The 25061-nt window shown below is 37.1% G+C and overlaps 1 protein-coding gene across 9 annotated transcripts in view; it reads right to left on the minus strand.

The window, feature by feature from the left end:
* Positions 1–25061, minus strand: part of PCNX1 (pecanex 1) — a 223015-nt gene that overhangs the window by 53884 nt on the left and 144070 nt on the right. For all 9 annotated transcript variants that reach the window (XM_030930409.1, XM_010360621.2, XM_010360624.2 and 6 more), the window contains 7 exons: positions 24482–24632; positions 22651–22792; positions 21774–21951; positions 19151–19259; positions 17908–18037; positions 14398–14456; positions 12068–12283 (listed from right to left, as the gene is read on the minus strand). In XM_030930409.1, the coding sequence (XP_030786269.1) occupies positions 12068–12283; positions 14398–14456; positions 17908–18037; positions 19151–19259; positions 21774–21951; positions 22651–22792; positions 24482–24632 (985 nt within the window). The remainder of the gene's footprint in view (positions 1–12067; positions 12284–14397; positions 14457–17907; positions 18038–19150; positions 19260–21773; positions 21952–22650; positions 22793–24481; positions 24633–25061) is intronic.

The following is a 25061-nucleotide window of genomic DNA, read 5'->3' on the forward strand; positions in this document are numbered from 1 at the left end:
TTTGACTTGTAAAACTGTACCTGGTAGTTTACACTTATCAGTAAAAAATTAATATGGAAGAAGGTGGTATCAGAAAATTCTGATATAGACAAAAAATGACTGATAACCCAAATTTTTCACATGAAGTTTACATGTAAAGAATCTAGAGCATCTGTAAAATAAAAATGGAAATGAGAAGTATGAATTGGTTTAACTAAGATCTATAAAAACTGACCAAGAAACTTGTTTCAATATTACTTAAAAGTTAGCATCCAGGATAGACAAATAAAATTTAAAAATAATAAATTGGCTGAATGGAGTCTGTCGCCGAAAGTAGATAAAATGCTCAGCAGATCCAAATATCTGCCTGGCAAAATAACGACACTGTGGATTAATATTTGGTGGAGGGGTAGGTGAGACAGGGGATCACACTATAAAGAAAAGAAAGTAACCAAAGATCACATCGACATGTGAGCAAGAATATACTCATCCCTCATGAGAGCTCTGGAATGAACAGAAAGAAGAAAAGGCTATACACTTACATTATTTAATCATTCTATGAAACTAACAAAATACCTATTATATACTAATTGCTGTGTGTGATAGGTACTGGGTACATAATGATAAATGAAGCACATGTGATTCCTGCCCTTGGAAATCTGCCTATATTCCAAAACAAAGATTGATTAACTTCAGCCCTGGGCCAAATCCAAGCTTAGAATGGTTTTGATGTTTTTAAGGGGTAATTTAAAAGAAAGAAAAAACAACAAAGAAGAATATGCAACAGAGAATGTGTATGGCTCTCAAACCCTAAAATATTTACTGTCTGGTTCCTAACAGAAAAAGTATGCCAACCCTTTGGCTAGAGAAAAAATAAACTTTAAACAATAAACACAGTCACATGTTGCATAACTCTGGGGATACATTCTGTGACATGCACTGTTAAGAAATTTCATTGTGCAAACATCATAGAATGTACTTACACAAACCTAGATGGTACAGCCTACTATACATTTTGGCTATATAATATAGCCTATTGCTCCTAGGCTAAACACACCTGTACAGCATGTTATAGTACTGAATAATGTCGCTAATGGTAACACAATGGTACGTATCTGTGTATCTGAACATATTGAAACACAGAAATGGTACAGTAAAAATACGGCAAAAAGATAAAAAATGGTACATCTATATAGGGCACTTGCCACAAATGGAGTTTGCAGGACTGGAAGTTGCTCTGGGTGAGTCACTGAGTGAGTAGTGAGTGAGTGTGAAGGCCGAGGGCGTTACCGTACACTACTGTAGACTTTATAAACCCTATACCTTAGGTTAGAAATTAATTAAATTATTTTCTCCAACAATAAATTTACCTAAGCTTACTGTAACTTTTTTACTTTATAAACTTTTAATTTTTTAAAACTTTTTGACTATTTTGTGATGCTTAGCTTAAAACACAAACATATTGTATAGCTACATAAAAATATTTTTTCCCTTATATCCTTATTCTGTAAGTTTTTACCTATTTTTAAAATTTTAAATTTTTTTTTGCTTTTTAAACTTTTTTGTTAAAAACTAAGACAAAAACACACACATTAGCCAAAGCCTACACAGACTCAGAGTCATCAATATCACTGTCTTCCACCTCCACATCTTGTCCCACTGGAAGGTCTTCAGAAGCAATGACATGCATGGAGCTGCCATCTCCTATGACAATAACGACTTCCTCTGGATACCTCCTGAAGGACCCGCCTGAGGCTCTTCTTGAGGAGGTATCTCTCTTTGAAAAATTGTGTCCACAACAGTTTGCTTGGTTTGTTTCTTTCATTCATCAGAGATTTGCTTGTATGCAGATAATGCAGCAAGAACATTCCTCTCTATTAATGAAAACCTTTTGGTGTTATGGTCCATGTTTTCAAAATTTTAAGGAGCTTGTTGAGGTCTGCAAAAGATTCTGCTAAAACCCTTCACTGTGAATTTTCTTGGGTTTCGTCTTTTTCTTCTCTAGCAGTTTCCCTTTCTCTCGCCTGTTCTTCAGCTATGAGTTCCTGTTCCAGTTCCAACAACCCCTCATTAGCCAGTTCCTCAGGAACCACCTCTAGGAGCTCATCAATGTCATCCTTGTCCACACCATGGTTAAAGTTGTTTGCCATCTCCAACCACAGCCATGTTGATTTTTGCAATCTCTTCATCCTTGGCAAATCCTTTGAAGTCACAGATGAACCTCTTGAGTGTCTTCTTCCAGATGCCATTCATACCCGCATTGGTGACATCACCCTAAGCAAGGTTCTTGATGCAGTCATAGACATAATCCTTCCAGAATTGTATCAGTGTCTTTTCAGTGTCTTCCTCAGTTGCAGAAATAGTCTGGGTAAATGTCCTTCTCAGGCAGTAGGTCTGAAAAGCTGCTATAACTTCTTGATCCATTAGTTGGATCAGAGAGGTGGTATTTGGAGGCAGAAATACCACTTTGATACCAGGATAAAGATCACCAATAAAAGGAGGATGTGTGGAGCACTGTCAACAACAGGCACAATCTTTTTTTTTTTTTTTTTTTTTTATTATACTTTAAGTTCTAGGGTACATGTGCATAACGTGCAGGTTTGTTACATATGTATACTTATGCCATGTTGGTGTGCTGCACCCATCAACTCGTCAGCACCCATCAATTCATCATTTATATCATGTATAACTCCCCAATGCAATCCCTCCCTCCTCCCCCCTCCCCCCTCCCCATGATAGGCCCCAGTGCGTGATGTTCCCCTTCCCGAGTCCAAGTGATCTCATTGTTCAGTTCCCACCTATGAGTGAGAACATGCGGTGTTTGGTTTTCTCTTCTTGTGATAGTTTGCTAAGAATGATGGTTTCCAGCTGCATCCATGTCCCTACAAAGGACGCAAACTCATCCTTTTTTATGGCTGCATAGTATTCCACGGTGTATATGTGCCACATTTTCTTAATCCAGTCTGTCACAGATGGACATTTGGGTTGATTCCAAGTCTTTGCTATTGTGAATAGTGCCGCAATAAACATACGTGTACATGTGTCTTTGTAGTAGAATAATTTATAATCCTTTGGGTATATACCCAGTAGTGGGATGGCTGGGTCATATGGTACATCTACTTCTAGATCCTTGAGGAATTGCCATACTGTTTTCCATAATGGTTGAACTAGTTTACAATCCCACCAACAGTGTAAAAGTGTTCCTATTTCTCCACATCCTCTCCAACACCTGTTGTTTCCTGACTTCTTAATGATTGCCATTCTAACTGGTGTGAGATGGTATCTCATTGTGGTTTTGATTTGCATTTCTCTGATGGCGAGTGATGATGAGCATTTTTTCATGTGTCTGTTGGCTGTATGAATATCTTCTTTTGAGAAATGTCTGTTCATATCCTTTGCCCACTTTTTGATGGGGTTGTTTGTTTTTTTCTTGTATATTTGTTTGAGTTCTTTGTAGATTCTGCATATTAGCCCTTTGTCAGATGAGTAGGTTGCAAAAATTTTCTCCCATTCTGTAGGTTGCCTGTTCACTCTGATGGTAGTTTCTTTTGCTGTGCAAAAGCTCTTTATTTTAATTAGATCCCATTTGTCAATTTTTGCTTTTGCTGCCATTGCTTTTGGTGTTTTAGACATGAAGTCCTTGCCCATGCCTATGTTCTGAATGGTACTACTTAGATTTTCTTCTAGGGTTTTTATGGTATTAGGTCTAACATTTAAGTCTCTAATCCATCTTGAATTAATCTTCGTATAAGGGGTAAGGAAAGGATCCAGTTTCAGCTTTCTACTTATGGCTAGCCAATTTTCCCAGCACCATTTATTAAATAGGGAATCCTTTCCCCATTTCTTGTTTCTCTCAGGTTTGTCAAAGATCAGATGGCTGTAGATGTGCGGTATTATTTCTGAGGACTCTGTTCTGTTCCATTGGTCTATATCTCTGTTTTGGTACCAGTACCATGCTGTTTTGGTTACTGTAGCCTTGTAGTATAGTTTGAAGTCAGGTAGCGTGACGCCTCCAGCTTTGTCCTTTTGACTTAGGATTGTCTTGGCAATGCGGGCTCTTTTTTGGTTCCATATGAACTTTAAAGCAGTTTTTTCCAATTCTGTGAAGAAACTCATTGGTAGCTTGATGGGGATGGCATTGAATCTATAAATAACCTTGGGGAGTATGGCCATTTTCACAATATTGATTCTTCCTATCCATGAGCATGGTATGTTCTTCCATTTGTTTGTGTCCTCTTTTATTTCACTGAGCAGTGGTTTGTAGTTCTCCTTGAAGAGGTCCTTTACATCCCTTGTAAGCTGGATTCCTAGGTATTTTATTCTCTTTGAAGCAATTGTGAATGGAAGTTCATTCCTGATTTGGCTCTCTGCTTCTCTGTTACTGGTGTATAAGAATGCTTGTGATTTTTGCACATTAATTTTGTATCCTGAGACTTTGCTGAAGTTGCTTATCAGCTTAAGGAGATTTTGGGCTGAGACGATGGGGTTTTCTAAATATACAATCATGTCATCTGCAAACAGGGACAATTTGACTTCTTCTTTTCCTAACTGGATACCCTTGATTTCTTTCTCTTGCCTGATTGCCCTAGCCAGAACTTCCAACACTATGTTGAATAGGAGTGGTGAGAGAGGGCATCCCTGTCTTGTGCCAGTTTTCAAAGGGAATTTTTCCAGTTTTTGCCCATTCAGTATGATATTAGCTGTGGGTTTGTCATAAATAGCTCTTATTATTTTGAGGTACGTTCCATCAATACCGAATTTATTGAGCGTTTTTAGCATGAAGGGCTGTTGAATTTTGTCAAAAGCCTTTTCTGCATCTATTGAGACAATCATGTGGTTCTTGTCTTTGGTTCTGTTTATATGCTGGATTACGTTTATTGATTTGCGAATGTTGAACCAGCCTTGCATCCCAGGGATGAAGCCCACTTGATCATGGTGGATAAGCTTTTTGATGTGCTGCTGAATCCGGTTTGCCAGTATTTTATTGAGAATTTTTGCATCAATGTTCATCAGGGATATTGGTCTAAAATTCTCTTTTTTTCTTGTGTCTCTGCCAGGCTTTGGTATCAGGATGATGTTGGCCTCATAAAATGAGTTAGGGAGGATTCCCTCTTTTTCTATTGATTGGAATAGTTTCAGAAGGAATGGTACCAGCTCCTCCTTGTACCTCTGGTAGAATTCAGCTGTGAATCCATCTGGTCCTGGACTTTTTTTGGTGGGTAGGCTATTAATTGTTGCCTCAATTTCAGAGCCTGCTATTGGTCTATTCAGGGATTCAACTTCTTCCTGGTTTAGTCTTGGGAGAGTGTAAGTGTCCAGGAAATTATCCATTTCTTCTAGATTTTCTAGTTGATTTGCGTAGAGGCGTTTATAGTATTCTCTGATGGTAGTTTGTATTTCTGTGGGGTCAGTGGTGATATCCCCTTTATCATTTTTTATTGCGTCTATTCGATTCCTCTCTCTTTTATTCTTTATTAGTCTTGCTAGCGGTCTGTCAATTTTGTTGATTTTTTCAAAAAACCAACTCCTGGATTCATTGATTTTTTGGAGGGTTTTTTGTGTCTCTTATCTCCTTCAGTTCGGCTCTGATCTTAGTTATTTCTTGCCTTCTGCTAGCTCTTGAATGTGTTTGCTCTTGCCTCTCTAGTTCTTTTAATTGTGATGTTAGAGTGTCAATTTTAGATCTTTCCTGCTTTCTCTTGTGGGCATTTAGTGCTATAAATTTCCCTCTACACACTGCTTTAAATGTGTCCCAGAGATTCTGGTATGTTGTATCTTTGTTCTCATTGGTTTCAAAGAACATCTTTATTTCCACTTTCATTTCGTTATGTACCCAGTAGTCATTCAGGAGCAGGTTGTTCAGTTTCCATGTAGTTGAGCGGTTTTGATTGAGTTTCTTAGTCCTGAGTTCTAGTTTGATTGCACTGTGGTCTGAGAGACAGTTTGTTATAATTTCTGTTCTTTTACATTTGCTGAGGAGTGCTTTACTTCCAATTATGTGGTCAATTTTGGAATAAGTGCGATGTGGTGCTGAGAAGAATGTATATTCTGTTGATTTGGGGTGGAGAGTTCTATAGATGTCTATTAGGTCCGCTTGGTGCAGAGATAAGTTCAATTCCTGGATATCCTTGTTAACTTTCTGTCTCGTTGATCTGTCTAATGTTGACAGTGGAGTGTTGAAGTCTCCCATTATTATTGTATGGGAGTCTAAGTCTCTTTGTAAGTCTCTAAGGACTTGCTTTATGAATCTTGGTGCTCCTGTATTGGGTGCATATATATTTAGGATAGTTAGCTCTTCCTGTTGAATTGATCCCTTTACCATTATGTAATGGCCTTCTTTGTCTCTTTTGATCTTTGATGGTTTAAAGTCTGTTTTATCAGAGACAAGGATTGCAACCCCTGCTTTTTTTTTGTTCTCCATTTGCTTGGTAGATCTTCCTCCATCCCTTTATTTTGAGCCTATGGATGTCTCTGCATGTGAGATGGGTCTCCTGAATACAGCAGACTGATGGGTCTTGACTCTTTATCCAGTTTGCCAGTCTGTGTCTTTTAATTGGAGCATTTAGTCCATTAACATTTAAGGTTAATATTGTTATGTGTGAACTTGATCCTGCCATTATGATATTAACTGGTTATTTTGCTCGTTAGTTGATGCAGTTTCTTCCTAGCCTCGATGGTGTTTACATTTTGGCATGTTTTTGCGATGGCTGGTACCGGTTGTTCCTTTCCATGTTTAGGGCTTCCTTCAGGGTCTCTTGTAAGGCAGGCCTGGTGGTGACAAAATCTCTAAGCATTTGCTTATCTGTAAAGGATTTTATTTCTCCTTCACTTATGAAACTTAGTTTGGCTGGATATGAAATTCTGGGTTGAAAATTCTTTTCTTTAAGAACGTTGAATATTGGCCCCCACTCTCTTCTGGCTTGTAGAGTTTCTGCCGAGAGATCTGCTGTTAGTCTGATGGGCTTCCCTTTGTGGGTAACCCGACCTTTCTCTCTGGCTGCCCTTAAGATTTTTTCCTTCATTTCAACTTTGGTGAATCTGGCAATTATGTGTCTTGGAGTTGCTCTTCTGGAGGAGTATCTTTGTGGCGTTCTCTGTATTTCCTGAATTTGAATGTTGGCCTGCCCTACTAGGTTGGGGAAGTTCTCCTGGATGATATCCTGAAGAGTGTTTTCCAACTTGGTTCCATTTTCCCCCTCACTTTCAGGCACCCCAATCAGACGTAGATTTGGTCTTTTTACGTAATCCCATACTTCTTGCAGGCTTTGTTCATTTCTTTTTCTTCTTTTTTCTTTTGGTTTCTCTTCTCGCTTCATTTCATTCATTTGATCTTCAATCGCTGATACTCTTTCTTCCAGTTGATCGAGTTGGTTACTGAAGCTTGTGCATTTGTCACGTATTTCTCGTGTCATGGTTTTCATCTCTGTCATTTCGTTTATGATCTTCTCTGCATTAATTAGTCTAGCTGTCAATTCTTCCACTCTTTTTTCAAGATTTTTAGTTTCTTTGCGCTGGGTACGTAATTCCTCCTTTAGCTCTGATAAGTTTGATGGACTGAAGCCTTCTTCTCTCCTCTCGTCCAAGTCATTCTCTGACCAGCTTTGATCCGTTGCTGGCGATGGGCTGCGCTCCTTTGCAGGGGGAGATGCACTCTTATTTTTTGAATTTCCAGCTTTTCTGCCCTGCTTCTTCCCCATCTTTGTGGTTTTATCTGTCTCTGGTCTTTGATGGTGGTGACGTACTGATGGGGTTTTGGTATAGGTGTCCTTCCTGTTTGATAGCTTTCCTTCTGACAGTCAGAAGGACTGTCTGTTGGTCTGTTGGAGACTGCTTGAGGTCCACTCCAGACCCTGTTTGCCTGGGTATCAGCAGCAGAGGTTGCCGAAGATAGAATATTGCTGAACAGCGAGTGTACCTGTCTGATTCTTCCTTTGGAAGTTTCCTCTCAGGGGTGTACTCCACCCTGTGAGGTGTGGGGTGTCAGACTGCCCCTAGTGGGGGATTTCTCCCAGCTAGGCTACTCAGGGGTCAGGGACACACCTGAGCAGGCAGTCTGTCCGTTCTCAGATCTCAACCTCCGCGTTGGGAGATCCACGGCTCTCCCCAAAGCTGTCAGACAGAGTCGTTCGCGTCTGCACCGGCTCCCGCTACTTCCCCTGTTGGTCTTCAGCTGTGCGCTGTCCCCAGAGGTGGAGACTACAGAGACAGGCAGGCTTCCTTGAGCTGCTGTGAGCTCCACCCAGTTCGAGCTTCCCAGCGGCTTTGTTTACCTACTTAAGCCTCAGCAATGGCGGGCGCCCCTCCCCCAGCCTCGCTGCTGCCTTGCGGATAGATCGCAGCAGACTGCTGTGTTAGCAGTGAGGGAGGCTTCGTGGGCGTGGGACCCTCCCGGCCAGGTGTGGGATATGTTCTCCTGGTGAACAGGCACAATCTTAAATGGTATGTTATTCTCCAAACAGTACTTCTCCATTGTGCTGGCAGAGCAATTCAGGAGGGCATCTAGTAAGAAAAGCTGGGTCATTCAAGACTTCTTATTGCTCCTGCAATACACTGGCAGTGTGTGCTTAGTGATAAGCTTGAAGGCCCTGGGGTTCTCACAGGGCCAGATCATGAAGGGCATCCATCTGTAACCTGCAACATTTCTCCCATGCAAGACTGTTATCCTGTCCTTAATGACTTGAAAGCTGGCATTGACTTGGCCTCTTTACGGATGAAAGTCCTTTCCAGTATGTTTTCAGAATAGCAAGCTTTCATCTATACTGATGATTTGCCCTGTGAAGTAATTTTCCTCACAATCAGCTTATCTAGAGTTTCCAAAAATTCTTCGGCTGCTTTCACATCAGCATTTACAGACTCACCACTCACCAGCTTTCACATTATGCAATAAATAACAATTCTTGAATAAAATCACCCAGAGCTAGCAGAAAATTCAACACTGTAGTTGTGTTCAACCTTTTCTTTCAATATCGCGAACAGATTTTTTGTTTTGTCTGTGATTGTCGTGATGCTGAGAGGTATAATATGCTTCTGTGTCTGGTCTTCAGTAGTTTTTCCATATATGATTTAGGCCCTTTTCAAATTTTTGTTCATCTTTTTGTCTTCAATGAAGCAGATCCTTTAATGGCTTCTGTCACTTTGCTCTTGTTCTTCAAGATCACAGCTATGGTGGAATGGGACACAATTACCTGGCAATAACCACTGCTGATTTGCCACCTTCATAGTCCTTAACCACTTTTAATTTAGCTTCCTGGTCAATCTACTCGATGTGGCCTCTTCCCGGCAACATTAGCTGTGAATTTTGTATATGTAGGGGCCATAAAACAAAATGACACAAGATCAAATCAAATACAGAGAAAATGATGCAATAAAGAGACACAGTAAACGTGAGATGTATGACTCTGCCACTGGCATAACAAGACATACTGTTCTAAAGTAAACTTTTTTTTTGTAAGTACAAGGAGGACATTCTAACCATAAAAAGTATAGTATAATATAGTAAACGCATAGTTGTTTATTATCATTACCTAGTATTATGTAGTATACATAATTGTATGTGCTAGATTTTTACATGACTGGTAGCACAGTTTTGTTTATACCAGCATCATCATAAACACAAGTAATGCTTTGTGATAGGACAGAATGGCTATGATGTCACTAACAGGAATTTTTCAGCTCCATTATAATCTTAAGGGACCACTGTGATTGATATATGCAGTCCATTGCTGCAGCCCATGACTGTGTAAGAATCTAACAATAAAAACATGGTAAAATGAGATAATCACATACGATAGGTGGCTAGAGAAGGCTTCTCTGAGAAAGCGACATTCAGGCAAAGGAATTAGCCAGACAGAGGATTAGGGGAGGAAGAGAGATGGCTGGTACTTTCTGGCAAAATGAAGGGCAATAAGGAGTCCTTAGTAAAGAATTTAGCACATCTAAGAAACTGCAAGAAGGCCAGTGTGGCTACAGTGAGTATGGATAGTGCTGTAAAGTGAGGATGGAGAAAGTGGCAGAGGCCAGATCACAGAGTACTATATGATGTGTTCGGGCATTTGAATTCTATCTTAAATGCAATGAGAAGTCACTGGAAAATTTTAGGTACAGGAATGCCATGATCAAATGTGTCTTTAAAAAAATCCCGGCTGGGTGTGGTGGCTCGCACCTACAATCTCAGTACTTTGGGAGGTCAAGGCGGGAGGGTCACTCGAGCTCAGGAGTTCAAGACCAGTCTTGGCAAGATGGTGAGACTCCCATCTCTACAAAAATTAAAATTAAAAAAAAATTAGCCAGGAGTGGTGATGTGCACCTGTAGTCCCAACTGCTCAGGAGGTTGAGGCAAGAGGCAACTCCTTGAGCCCAGGAGTTTGAGGATGTAGTGAGCTGTGATCATGACACTGCATTCCAGCCTGGGTGACAGAGCAAGACACCTGTCTCTTAAAGAAAATAAATGCTCATGTCTGAGTCAAGAATTAAAGGTATCCCTTGTTACCCAAATCTATAGGATTTCTAATAGTCAGGGTTGCTGTATTTTCAAATTTGAGTTTCGATTGGCAAATAATTAGCATTTACATAGCAAAAGATTTATCCAAAAGTTTATCTGAATCTACTCAATACCAGAGACTGAAAATCTGGATAACTTTTCTGATTTGGAGAACTACTGATCAATATGATGAAGTGAGTAGACGGTAAGAAGAACACTCCCCTTCCATTTCACATATGTAGAAATGTTAGATAAAACAGCCTCCCAACACATTTGTTTTAAAAATTAAATTAAAATTTAAAAATAAGGATGAAGTCTTCAGGTGCCAAAACTTAAAAAGGAGGCTAAAAGTCACAGCAGTAGTAGGAATGGTGTTACGTAAAGGTATGCTAACTTTTGGACGAGCCTAGTTGGATTAGGTTTGAACAGCCTGGGGTTAAGACTCTGGAAGGTCCTAGGCTTCTGATGGGAGAGGCAGAAACAAATATTCATAAGACAAGAACAGGATATTTTCAAGGATGAGAGAATATGAATGGATTATAAACAGATCACAAGTAAACATCAACATTTACTCCATTGAGTGCTGCATAGCTAAAGATTTATTTCTAGCCAACAATGTAACTTCTAGACTAGTACTTGCTCCACTAACATAGACACTCCATAGCTAAGGTGCAAGCCTTCTCATGCAACACTAGGATGAAAATTAAGCTGTGGGGTTATAGATCTGGCTTCGTCCTCTTTCTAATCAAATGCTTTCTTGTTTCTATTCCAGACTAAAAATGCTCCAAAGCACTTCGAATAGATGAAAAACTCTCTGAAAACTCTTAAGTCAAAATGTTTCCTTCACTGGAAAGATATTCAGTAACAGGACTTGAAACATCCTATGAAACCAGTTTCTACTCGTGCTTACATGTTATTCAGTTTTACAGGAATTGATAGTATCAAGTTGATGTTTCTGAATGCATGATTTTCTGTAAAGAAATAACTTTATCAGTACATAAAACTGCAGAGGGCTGATCGAAAGGAAAATGGCCAGTAACTACTTAATGGGTACAGCGTTTTATTTTGGAGTGATGAAAATGCTTCGGAATGAGACAGAGGTGGTGGCTGCCCAACACTGTGAATGTACTAAATGCTCCTGTGATTTCTTCGCTCTAAACATTAATTTTATGTGAATTTCACCTCAATTTAAAAAAATTGTTGAAGACAAAAGCATGGTGTCTATAAGAACGTAACTCAGTTAACTATTCTGCCTCACACAAAAATTCAGCATTCCATGCTGCTAGCCGTCTAACAAATTTATGCAACTGGTCACAAAAGGGACCAGCAAGAAACCAAGCACAGAACAACAGAAATTCAACATATCCAGGAAAACAAATCAATTACACAGTAACACTACTACCTTTATATATAAAGCCATACTGCAAATATGATTCTTGGAATATGCAATGTGGGTGAAAAAATCTAATACTTACTCTTTAACAACTTTTCTCACCCACAATCCCAAATATCTAATTCTATGACAACTTCTGGTTTGAGATAGAAACATGTAAAAGTAAGGTACCACAGGAGTATGCTACAGAAATAAAAGGTGAATGAATGTCTTACCTCTGAATTCAAGTCCCCGCAGCTGAAAAGTGACCAGACCATTGCCTATCTCTATAAGGTGTACTAATGCATTGAGATAGTCAGAGGCAAGGATGAAACAGTCCCCTGTACTGTAGTTTCCCCATCGTCCTAGTAGCAAATCACCACACAGGCTGTGTTGTAGGGATCTAGTTAAATGCTCATAAAAGATGGAATTCAGATTGTTGTCATCTGATCCTATAAAAAGGGATTTTAAAAAAAAGTTAAATTTCACCTTAAGTCCTCTTGACAAACAAGACTGTTAAAAATATTAAAAACTTCTCGCACAGGGTTATATTTATTTGACAAGGAAAATAACATTCATACCCTTACAGTTTCTACATAAGTAAAACACAGGAAAATGAATTTAGATTTAGAAGTCACATAACCTCCCAGAATCTACGGTTCTTATTCACAAAATGTGAGAATCTGACTTGACGCAATCTAAGGACTTTTCGACCTCTTCAACAGTTAGCAATTATTCAATCAAATATGCCTTATAATTAAAACCATGCAAGAGAAATGAGAAAAATAAAAGAATTCAGAAGAAGAACAAAAAGACTATTTAGTAAAGGAAGCAGATAAAATAATATAAGATTTGAACAAATAAAACATAATACAAGATTTGAACAAATAAGACAATCGAAAAGAAGTTGGTTAGTCAATATTAGCCATATTGAGATGGCTAATATTAAGCAGAAATAAACTGTATACAGCAACAGAGAACCTTAAAAAAAAACATTAAGATAGGCTGGGCATGGTGGCTCATGCCTGGAATCTCAGCACTTTGGGAGGCTGAGGTGGGCAGATCACTTCAGGCCAGGAGACTAACCTGGCCAACATGGCGAAACCCTGTCACTATTAAAAATATAAAAATTAGCTGGGCATCATGGTGCACGCCTGTAATCCCAGTTACTTGGGAGGCTGAGGCTGGAGAATCGCTTGAACTCAGGAGGTGGAGGTTGCAGTGAGCCGTGACTGTGCCACTGCACTCCAGCCTGGGTGACAGAGTGAGACTCTGTCAAAAAAAAAGAAAAGAGAAGAGAAGAGAAGAGAGAAAAGAGAAAGAAAGAGAAAGAAAAAGAGAGAAAGGAAGGAAGGAAGGAAGGAAGGAAGGAAGGAAGGAAGGAAGGAAGGAAGGAAGGAAGGAAGGAGGGAGGGAGGGAGGGAGGGAGGGAGGGAGGGAGGGAGGGAGGGAGGGAGGGAGGGAAGGAATTAAAATAAACATCACTCAATAGATTATATGACCATCTCTAGAAGTAACTCATGCAAAGCAATAATCTGTAAATGCATGCCCCAAGTATAGTATTGCAGAACGGTAAGATATTCAAAGTGTAATAATTATTTTAAACCTAGTCTAACTGAATAAAATAATGAAAGGAAACTCCAAATTCTAATGTCAACACAATGGCTGTATCAATTCTATGTCAACACAACACAAAAATGTATACAGTGATTCAGGGCATGGCCTTTGGTTATGCAGAATGGTGTCATCAGCAAGATAAACTAGCCCCTTACAAGCACATACTAGAGCTGAAATGCTTATTTTCTCTACCAGAACATGATGATGATGGTCATTAGTATCAAATAACTAGTTCTCCTTAGTCCAATGTTATCACTGAGAATTAATCAGATTTGAGGGAATTTATGAGTCAAATGGACACAAATATTCCAGTGTATTTGGGAGTAATATTCATTTTAGTAAATTAATACACTGAGGTTCTGGTTGATATGCTAATCTCTCATTCTCTGTGACAGATTACTAGAGTGGGCCAATAAATGATGTTTCCCAAATGACAAAACTAAGAACCATTCTTTAGATAATGGTAACACCAGCAATGTGTCACCCACTAAAGCTCTATCCTGACTGGCATATGCCCCCACTTGATGACATCTCTGTACACAATAAACTGAATCAAATTAAATTAATATTGACCTAAACATTGAGGGAAGGGTGGAAGGAAACATACTAATAAAACATGTGTCAGTCTGACTGCAGACCCTTGAAAACATCTGACCAGTTTTATTTTAACCATTTTTCTACATTTTAACCTATGTAAGAACTATCTTTGAATGGAATTTTTCATTCTTATAAGCTTTCTTAAGATGCATTTTATAAACGATGGATATATAAATTGTAGATACCGTAATTCATATATATTTTGCAAAAGTAAAACAAATATTTAGTTTTTAAAAGTGAATATTTGGGATTCATAGAGGATTCCCAACAAGTTAGGAGTGAATATAAACATATATATATATAAAAAACAAATCCTTAGACTTGCTTCCTTATTCACAAATAGAGCTATTACCTGGATTTCTATCAAGCTGGGAAGCCAGTCTGGTATTTGAATGATCCACTCGTTTTGTGCTAAAGAAAATAAAACATTTTTAGTAACTTTCTTTACATTAAAAAATATTTAACAATTAAGAGTGAGGGAGAAACTATAGGAAATGTATAAAATAAAGGTTGCCACTTTATGAAAATCTCTGGAAAAAACCTGTGATTAGTATAACGATAAAACGCCTTATTAGCACACTTTTAGGAATTAAAATTCTCCCCCCTTCACCACACACAAACACAGCAGATTTTTTTTTACTGTACAGTGTATGGAAAGATATCTATGCACGCACTGTGAGAAAAAAGCTGACCAGGATAAAAAAAATGTATACTGTACATGGTTCTTAAAAATTCAAAGAGGTTAGAACATTCTTTGCCAAAGGAAGGTATAATCTATTAATGCTCAGTGATGCAATGTTCTTTGGAACAGTAGTTCCCAAAATGTGGTCCATAGAACCTAAGGCTCTTTTGGGCAGTTTTCCAGATCAAAACTATTTTCAAAGTTAACACTGAGCTGTTATTTGCTTTTTACATTGTGTTGACAACTGCACTGGTGGTACTAAAGCAATGGTGGGTAAGACTGCGGTGCCTGGGCATGAATCAAGGCAGCAGCACCCAACTGTTCTACCCTTCGCTGCCACACTTGCACAATAAAGCAAACAAAAAATCCAAGTTTCACATAAAAATGTCCCTAAGGAAGCAATAAAAAGTATCAACCTTATTAAATCTCAACTCAAAGTACAGGCCTTTTTAATACTCTGTATGGCAAAATGAGAAAATATATATGAAGCACTTCTGCTGCCTTCTGAAGTACAATGGCTGTCATGAGGGGAAGCATTTGTGCAACTGCTTGAACTCCGAGCTGAACTAGCTGTGTTTTTTTCTTGGAACACCATTTTTACTTAACCCTGATGGAAAAATTATGAGATTATTTAGATGTGGTCATTTGACAGATATTTCCCAAAAATAAAGAAAGTGAGCCTGTTATTTCAAGGAAAACAACCAGCAATACCTGTTGACAATAATAAAAATCCGAATTTTCAAACAAAAATTAAAATTTGGGAAACTCCTATCTACCACCATAAGCTTGACAGCTTCCCAATAATTAAAATTTCTTTCTGATTGGTGGTGATACCAATGAACATATTTTAAACATCACTACATAATAAAATGTATCAACATTTAGAAAATCTACATTACTCAGTGAAGTAGTATTTTCCAAATGACCAATACAAAATGTTACAAAATTATGCATGGGTAAAAGATCTATTCAGGGTATAAGACAGATGAGTGGATTTTGATGTAATATAGTTCCAAAAGTTCACAGATATGGTTTTAGATTCCATATTGCAAGTAGCTTTTAAGAAGTTCCCGTTTCTTGGGTTTCAGTGAAAGATCAAATAAAAATATCCAGGATTGTCTTAAAAGGCTATTAGAATACTTCTTTTTTGCCTGGGCAAGGTGACTCATGCCTGTAATCCCAGGACTTTGGGAGGCCAAGGCAGGTGGATCACTTCAGGTCAGGAGTTCCAGACCAGCCTGGCCAACACGGTGAGTGTGAAGCTGAATTTTTTTTCTTCAGATACTTCAATCAAAACAATATACTGCAGATGATTGAATGTATAGGTAGACACGAGAATCCAGCTGTCTTTTAATATGCCGGACATTAAGAGATTTGCAAAACTATATAACAATGCCACTCTTCTCGCTAATTTTTGGGGGGAGTGTAAATATAGTTATTCATAACTTTAAAATGTTATTTACACAAATATACAATAGATACATCATTGTTATTTTTAAATTAGTTAATAAGTAAACAGTTGAAATTTTTGAGTTTTTCTTCCCACTCTAGTAAATATTAGTAGATAAAATCCATATTTTTAAAACTCTAGTGTTTCCAATAACTTTTAAGAGCGTAAGACCAGGCACAGTGGCTCACACCTGTAATCCCAGCACTTTGGGAGGCCGAAGCGGGTGGATCACCTGAGCTCAGGAGTTCAAGACCAGCCTGGTCAACACGGTGAAACCCATCTCTACCAAAAATATAAAAACTAGCCAGGCATGCTGGTGGGTGCCTGTAATCCCAGCTACTCGGGAGGCTGAGGCAGGAGAATTGCTTGAACCTGGGAGGCGGAGGTTGCAGTGAGTCGCGATTGTGCCATTGCATTCCAGCCTGGATGACAAGGGCAAAACTCTGTCTCAAAAAAATAAAAAGAAAAGAAAAAAAAAGAGTATAAAGGGGTTCTAAATCCAAAAAGTTAAGAACTGCAGCCATTGAACATTACTTTGGGCTAACTGGTCCAGAAGAATAATAATAAACAACACAGAAATTCACCAAAATGGGAAATACCATGTGTGGTTTTAGATAAAGGACCAGAGATTTAGTTTCAAACCTACAAACTAGTCCACTGTTTAAAAGGTGAGATTACAATTTTCACCTATTAAATATGCCAATTTGTGAAAGTATAGAGAGAAAGACAGTCATGGAGATGGTCAATAGAATTAGGAATTAGTACAAGCTCTTTCTAAACCAATGTGTTAATATATATTAAAAGCCTTTAAAATGTTTATACTCCATAACTCGTAACTCCTAAAAGCATTCCCTTTTAGGAATGTTTTCTGAAATAAAATGAAATTTGGAGAGATTACATACAAACATAGTTACTAAGCTTTAGATTAAATAGCTAGCCCAAGGAACTAAGCCTAAACGGAGAAAATAATTCATGCATAAAGATGGTCATTAAAAACTTATCTTCTGAAAATAGCAGAAATAACCTATAAAAATTTAGCTTTAGAAATAGCTGGGTATTTCTAAAAAAACTATAACTCATTATGATGACTGTTATAATGATATCATATAGCATAAAGTTGCAGAGTATTATTAATGTGAAATAATTCTAATATCACTGAAAGAAAAAAATATAAAAATGAACATATTCAATCAGAACAATGTTTAAAAATATCTTCTAAGTAGAAAAAAATGGTTGAGCACAGTGGCTGAAGCTTGTAATCCTAACACTCTGGGAGGCTGAGGCAGGTGGGTCGCTTGAGCTCAGGAGTTCGAGAGCAGTATAGGCAATACGGCAAAACTCCGTCTCTACAAAAAATACCAAAATTAGCTGGCGTGGTGGCTCAAGCCTCTAGTCCCTGCTATTCGGGAGGCTGAGGCAGGAGGATCACTTGAGCGCCCAGGAGGCGGAGGTTGTAGTGAGCCGAGACGCACCACTGCACTCCAGCCTGGGCAACAGAATGAGATCCTGTTTAAAAAAAAAAGACAAGAAAAATAAAAAATAAAAAGTAATTTCCTCTGGCCTCTTTTTTTATATACTTTTCAAATTTTAAAAATATTTATAAAGTTTTAGCAAAAACAAATATTTCAACACAATAAATTACGAACCATAAATTCTAATAATAATGCTGTCAATAGTTTTTCCTAGCAGAAAAGATAAAAATTGTCTTTCAAGTGTTTTACTTTACTCACTTATAGTCTCTCTCCCAGAATTTCACAGGTCGGACATATGAAGTGATGAATATTGCACTTCCCAGAAAGGGGTTCAGTGGAGTAGAGAAGAAGGCCGAGACAGCAGCCTGAATAAACAGCATGGCTGAATCTATGGGAAAACTAGTTAAGGACACTGAAATTCATCTGAGCACAGATGCCAAAAACACCTCACAAAAACCTAGCAGATACATTTAGATTACATCAATTAGAGAACTGAGGGTCACCAGAAGAATACAAAAGAAGGTATCACTGGGCAGCCATTAAGGGGTCACCAACAGAAAGACGTACAGAAAGTTCAACTTGGTATGATGTTTTCAAAGGAGCCAAATCAATATTTGTTAATACGTATTTGGTAGAAGTTCATATATTAATCTTGGGAAGAGATGTTAGAGTTCAATTTTCCACAAGGTTAAAACTAAAGCTTGCAGATATCACAAGTCTGTCTTTCCATATCAATGCGGTTACTAACCCTTACACCCTTACTACTATTTAGAAAATACTAAGAAATAGTGGGAGTAGAAAATTTTTTACAGAAGTTTAATTCTATCAGTTTCATATCACATTATGAAAAAATGTTTTGTACCTTCATTTATTAAAAATAATGCTAAACATTTCTTTTATGTATTAAAGATTCCTGGACTTTAATATTCACATATGCAAATGTAAGATTTTAAATCAGCATTACTTTTTTACAAAACCTGAATACTTTTCTTACGTTCAGATGATCTGTGGACCACAGATGTTAATACAAGTTAAACAATCAACAGTATAGGTGTGGATATAAAAGGTTATGATTTTTTTTTTTTTTGAGACAGAGTTTCACTCTTGTTGCCCAGGCTGGAGTGCAATGGCGCGATCTTGGCTCAACGCAACCTCCACCTCCTGGGTTCAAGAGATTCTCCTGCCTCAGCCTCCCAAGTAGCTGGGATTACAGGCATGTGTCACCACACCCGGCTAATTTAGTATTTTCAGTGGAGACGGGGTTTGTCCATGTTGGTCAGGCTGGTCTCAAACTCCCAACCTCAGGTGATCCACCTGCCTCGGCCTCCCAAAGTGCTGGGATTACAGGCGTGAGCCACTGCGCCCGGCCAAGATTATGAATTTTTGACAATTTATTACACAGTAAACTTTATCTATGCCTGTGAAAGATTACGCCTATAAACCAACGTTCTTGTCAAGAATATGACTGCCCATTCTTATTAAACTTTAATTAGAAGGATACGAGGAACTGCAAAAGGCTGAGCAAAGGCATGGAAAGCAGAACCCCATGTGATCTGCCACGGGGCAATATAGGTATACACGAACTGCAATTTATAAAGGAGTTCCCAAAGCTGCAGGAGGAAAAGAATAGCTGTCAGTAAAAAAAAAAAAACAACTTATCAGATATTTGAATTAGAAAATGAAAAACCTGTAAAATGTATTTTCCTCCTAATAGGGAAATGGCATTGAAATTATTTGCCATTTGCATACTAGGAAAAGATATATCAACTGCCTAAATGCTTATTTCTGAGTAAAGACACTTTCTAAGTAAAGATAGGTAGCTATATATGGATTTATGTTTCATCTGTTTAAAAAAAAAAAAAAAAAAATTCTATGCCCTCTACTGGCCATATTATGCTACTACAGCAAAACAAAGTAAGGTAGGAAGCAAATAATTGTTCTTGAAAAAAAAAATCAAGATGTTTGCAAAGCTAAAGAATACATATATTTATTTTATTCTAAGACACATTTTCTGCAAATTTTACTGCTATGGGAACTGAGTATGTTTTAAATGTAATGTCAAAAGGAATGTGAAAACAGCAGCTGTAATACAGTTGTCACCGCCTGTTTCCATAAAAATTTAGTTGTGTATGCTAGGCATCTGTTCGTAACCTTAATTGCTATCAGTGGAAACAGGATACACATTTTAATTTTATTTAAGGTTGGATATGTTACAGTTGAACAGTTTTTCAATGCTGAATCAGAGTTGCTGTACTTGTCCAAGACTGCCTCTGCATGATTAGGCAACAATCCCCTCATCCTTTAAAATACTTTAACTGATTTACAAATGAACTTACTTAACTTCCAATTTAAAAAAAGAAATCACAACTCCAACCAATTAAAAAATGTAGATGAACTGCAGTATTTTTGCCATGATTCAAAATTATTTTTGCCATGACTCAAAATTATGCAGTGCTCGGCACTAATGTAATCAGGATCATGGTAAGTAAAAGCAGCGTGTATATATCATCATGATGCCATTACAATGACTTAAAAGCAATGACTCAGAAACTTCTTCAGATTCTAAGTGTGAAACAAACTGTACTTCAATTTTAACTGAAATATTAAAGAAAAGAACAATATGTAACAATATGTAACGGTTGGTAGGTAAAGGGATTTTTTTATACATGTAATTTTTCTTAAAAGGTTATTAAATCCATGATATACCTTACAATGATATCTTAAAGTAAAAAATATATCTGAAGAAATCCCTTGAATACTACCGATTGTCACTGTTAAATTCTATCTACTGACCAATTCGAATACAAACTCAAAGGGACAGCTTTCTCTGTTTTGTTCATTGGTGTAGCTTAAGCATCTAGAACAGTTCTAAAACAGTTTTTTGTTTTAAAAAATATATTTAACAATAAAAGTATTAAGAAAATCCAAACTAATGCAGTTAAGTGTAGCAACTATATTTCAAAGATTATTTACTTTATATTTTACTGCAACTTTCACTTTTTTCCAACCAGTATAAGATGAAATACAATTTTCAATCTAAATATTTGAGTTTGTGAGAAACCACATGCTTCTTTATACAATTCTCTGATTAACTTTCTGGCTTCCTCCTTTGGTTAATAACCATACTCACTAGAAGAGGAAATAAATGATAAAAATGCAAATTAGTGACTGAACAGATATAATACTGAAATATTTTAAAGCTATTTATCACAAAAATTGAAATTGACTATCAATGAAACGGCTTTCCATTTTTACTGTTCCCCATCCTAGATCAGACTACTATCACATCTGAATTACTGTCATTATCGCTTAAGCTGTTCTCTGTACCTTTAGGTTCTCTCTTCCCCAACTGAAGCCAAATGTGGCTGACCAGGCTAACTTCCCTAAAATTGGAATTTCATTGTTTTGCAGCTGTTCATTTGCTTCAGCTCTCTGTTACCTATCAAATAGGATAATATATGTCAAAGTCCTTTGGATGTGGTCAGTGTTAACATGAAATTTAATCACTATTTCACTGACAAATAATCTGACTGTATAGCCTATTTCATTGAGAAAGGTAGTGTGATTCAGCAAAATGATTCTTGGGTTAGGAGGCAGAGGACCAAGGTTTTACCATCTAATTTGTAAAAGGCCTAAGAACATCTATCTTATGGGTGGATAATGAATTTTAGCAGCAGCCTGTAAAGTTCAGAGTATTCTGCAAATGTCACATCAATCTAATTTCTGACTGCTCCCACTTAGCCTCAATCTCCTCAGCATCTACCTGTTTCACTGGGGTACAGAGCCCAATTCAATTATTACCACTTCTGTTTCTAAAATTATTCAAAACTATATACCTTTTGAGAGATTCTATATATTTCAAAATATATACTTATTAATGTTTCTCTAATTGTTTTATATAACTTAATCCTATCTTCTCAGTGATAGCAAGAAATATATCTTTTATAAATCACAGTGACTATCTTTGTTTAGGGATTCCAATGTGCTCCTAAATAACTGGTTGAAGAGAGATAACTTAAACAATAATAAATCAAATGAAATGTAAGAAAAATCCTGACTAAATAGCATATAACTCAGGGAGATAGTTTTTATAGAGAAGGATACTCCTTCCAGTGATAAATTACCTTGTTGAAGAGTATGGACATAAAGAAGAGATCCAACAGCATGGTCTCTGAAAAAGCTTCATAGTCAAATTTGAAAAAGAGCACAGTAAAGATGACTGTGACATACTGATATGTAGGGCTGCTAAAAGAGGATCGTAGCAACTTCAAACCAGCAATGGTGATCATTAAAGCACCTAATCTGTGACACAAAGAAAACACAAATCAGCTCATGCCTGAAAACATTAGAAGAGACAGTCACTTAAAATAAAATTCACCATTTACTTTACTAAGCCTACAATATATACATTAAATGTAAGCATCCAAAAATGATGTATACAGCTAGGTAAATCACATCCTGAAAGTATCTGACTATTCCCTTTTAGTTCTATTCATTATGATTCTCATCCTTTATATAAGGGACCATGTTTTAAAAATAATCGTATTATAATTCTGACATCTGATTTTCTATTTTCTCAATATTTCTATTACTTTAACACCAACTGCATTTAGCAAATGAAAAACATTAATGCTGACTCAACAATAGGTACCTACTCTATTAGGCAGGCTCATCAGATGACTATGGAGGCAACTGACCATTTATATGGTGTAATATACACAGTGCATCAAAATAGCCATCTAATATTAAAAATTAACCTTATTTTTAAAATGTCCTCTCATAAAATATCAATTGACAATAAGATGTCTGGAGTAGAGAATATGCTAACAGCAGAAACAAATGTTTAAAAAAGGGAAGTCAAGGACAAAATGTCACCTAAATTTTTAATCTCACAGTGCCTTGCATGAAGGAAACAATTATTTAATATTTGATCAACAACTTAAGACATTGTTTATAACAGCCCCCAGTAGTCAGACAGTATTAGAAGACTACTACACTTACTCTGTATCCAGTTTCTTTGGACTAGCAATTGTCTCTGCACTGCTGCTCAGTTCATTGAGAACAATCAATGGATAGATTATATTCTTCTCCACAAAAAGAAGCCACACATGAAGTTTCTCAAACCACATCATCGTGGCTGCATCTAACAAGGCAGTATAAATCAAGAAGACTACATGTCATCTAACGTATGAAGTAGTTTGTCAATGTGATGAGAAAGAAAAATTTTACAACTCAAATTTAGTACCAAACTACAAATAAAATGTTTTTAAAAAGCCAGTACTTTAATCAACTGTCAACTTCTGTGAGCTCTCAGATACTTACAAATTAGCAAGTTAGACATGATTTATCATTTAGATGAGTTTCAAACTTTAATTCTTGAAACCTCAGTTTTTAACCATAACTTTTCTTATTTATGCTTATAACTTATCGAAAAAAGATGACTGAAGATCATTAGATTGCTCCTTCCAGCCAAAATAAAAATACGATATGATTTGAATTCACACACTTAAGAGCAATTTTCATTGCCAAAAATTTTTTTCCAATGCTACAATATTATTTCATCAGGGAAAGTGTCTAGGATAAACTGAAAGATTTAAAACATGGTTCTTTGGCTATCTGAAAACAGTATCACCTGGTTTTAGGAAGTTCTCTAAGATATAATATTTTTTCTTTGAGTTGCTAAAATCAGTACAAGAAAAAAAACAACTTTGCTGTTAGTAGTATAAATGTCAAAATGTTATGCTGATTCAAAATTTGTATTTAGACTAAATGTTCTAAGGTTTAAAAAATAAGATCAATAATTTATTTTAATGAAAAGTGTTGGTCTTTAAAACAAACTAGATATGTGTCATCATTTATATATGAAAGCAGTAATAGTTCACCATTAAAAACATATCTCATTCTGAGTTATTTTCCTGATGGTATAAATGGGCCAGATTCTTATGCAGTTTCATGTCATTTTCCTTTTTGAGGAAGCTTTCAAAGGCTTCAGAGTTCTCTAAAAAAGTTATCTTCAAGCAATTGAATGATTTACTCTATAGTAATTTGCTAACTGAAAAAAAAAGGTGTGAGAAAAAAGTTGGCTTATTTAATAATCATTGGTATACAATAAATTATGACATAGGTATGAACATTTATTATTTCTCTAAACTGAGGAAGTACAATATATTATAGATAATAGGGCCAATGAACAAGAGCTGAATACTTGTAACAGGAAAGAAAGGTCAGGGTTTACAGTGGTAAGGAAAAGCTTGGCGAGTGAATTAGCCTTCTATCTCTTTTCCATCATTTTATACTTTATTGCAAATCTGAACTAATAACAGCAATTAAAAATGTTTTTAATTTATTTTCACGTTGTCAACTCTTTTACACTCTTCTCTGGTAGGACACAGTGTCTCTGACAGAAACAGGAACAAAGACCTTTCTACCTCCCTACGCATTAAGTTAAAACTATTTCAAGTAGAGAGGCCTTAAAGAGGACTGGATTGCTTGTATGGCACTGAAAACTAATTAGGGGGAAGAGTAGGGTCAGGGAAGAGAAGTAATGGACATACAAAAGAGGATTCATCAATGAGAAGTCTGTGAAGAATAATTTAGAGAGGCGAGAAGTAAGTTTCTTCTGTGGAAAATTGGCATTGTAACACTGACACTCGTATTTCAGCTAAATTAATGCATCCTGCAAAAGATTAGATTCATTAACAGCTTCAAACTTAAGCAAAAGAAAAACAAGCCAAATGTTCCGTGATGATATTCATTTAATTCAATCATCTATCAATATAGCAAAGGGAAAACCTCAGAGTATTAAAAAGAAAAGTGCTAATGAAATACTTACTTCGAACTTCATATTGATTATACTCGAGTGTCTTTAGCAGAGGATGAGAGAAACAGTGCCATGGTAGCTGTTTTCTAACTTGAGGCAGCACATAATGGGTTACAAAACCCACAAAGCCAACCAATGTATACAACACATACTTGAGGGCAGGCTAAAGAAAATAATAATAAAAGTGATAAAATTAGGAGTGATTCTGAGACTTACTGTAGAAATTCTAATTTGTCAGTTCAGTTTTCCATCTGATAATGGACAATGTCCATTTTAGAATATAAGAACTGGCCGGGCGCGGTGGCTCAAGCCTGTAATCCCAGCACTTTGGGAGGCCGAGACGGGCGGATCACGAGGTCAGGAGATCGAGACCATCCTGGCCATCTCTACTAAACCCCGTCTCTACTAAAAATACAAAATAAACTAGCCGGGCGAGGTGGCAGGCGCCTGTAGTCCCAGCTACTCGGGAGGCTGAGGCAGGAGAATGGCGTGAACCCGGGAGGCGGAGCTTGCAGTGAGCTGAGATTCGGCCACTGCACTCCAGCCTGGGCAACAGAGCGAGACTCCGTCTCAAAAAAAAAAAAAAAAAAAA

Source organism: Rhinopithecus roxellana, chromosome 5 (genome assembly GCF_007565055.1).
Source record: "Rhinopithecus roxellana isolate Shanxi Qingling chromosome 5, ASM756505v1, whole genome shotgun sequence".
NCBI classification, from domain to species: Eukaryota; Metazoa; Chordata; class Mammalia; order Primates; family Cercopithecidae; genus Rhinopithecus; species Rhinopithecus roxellana.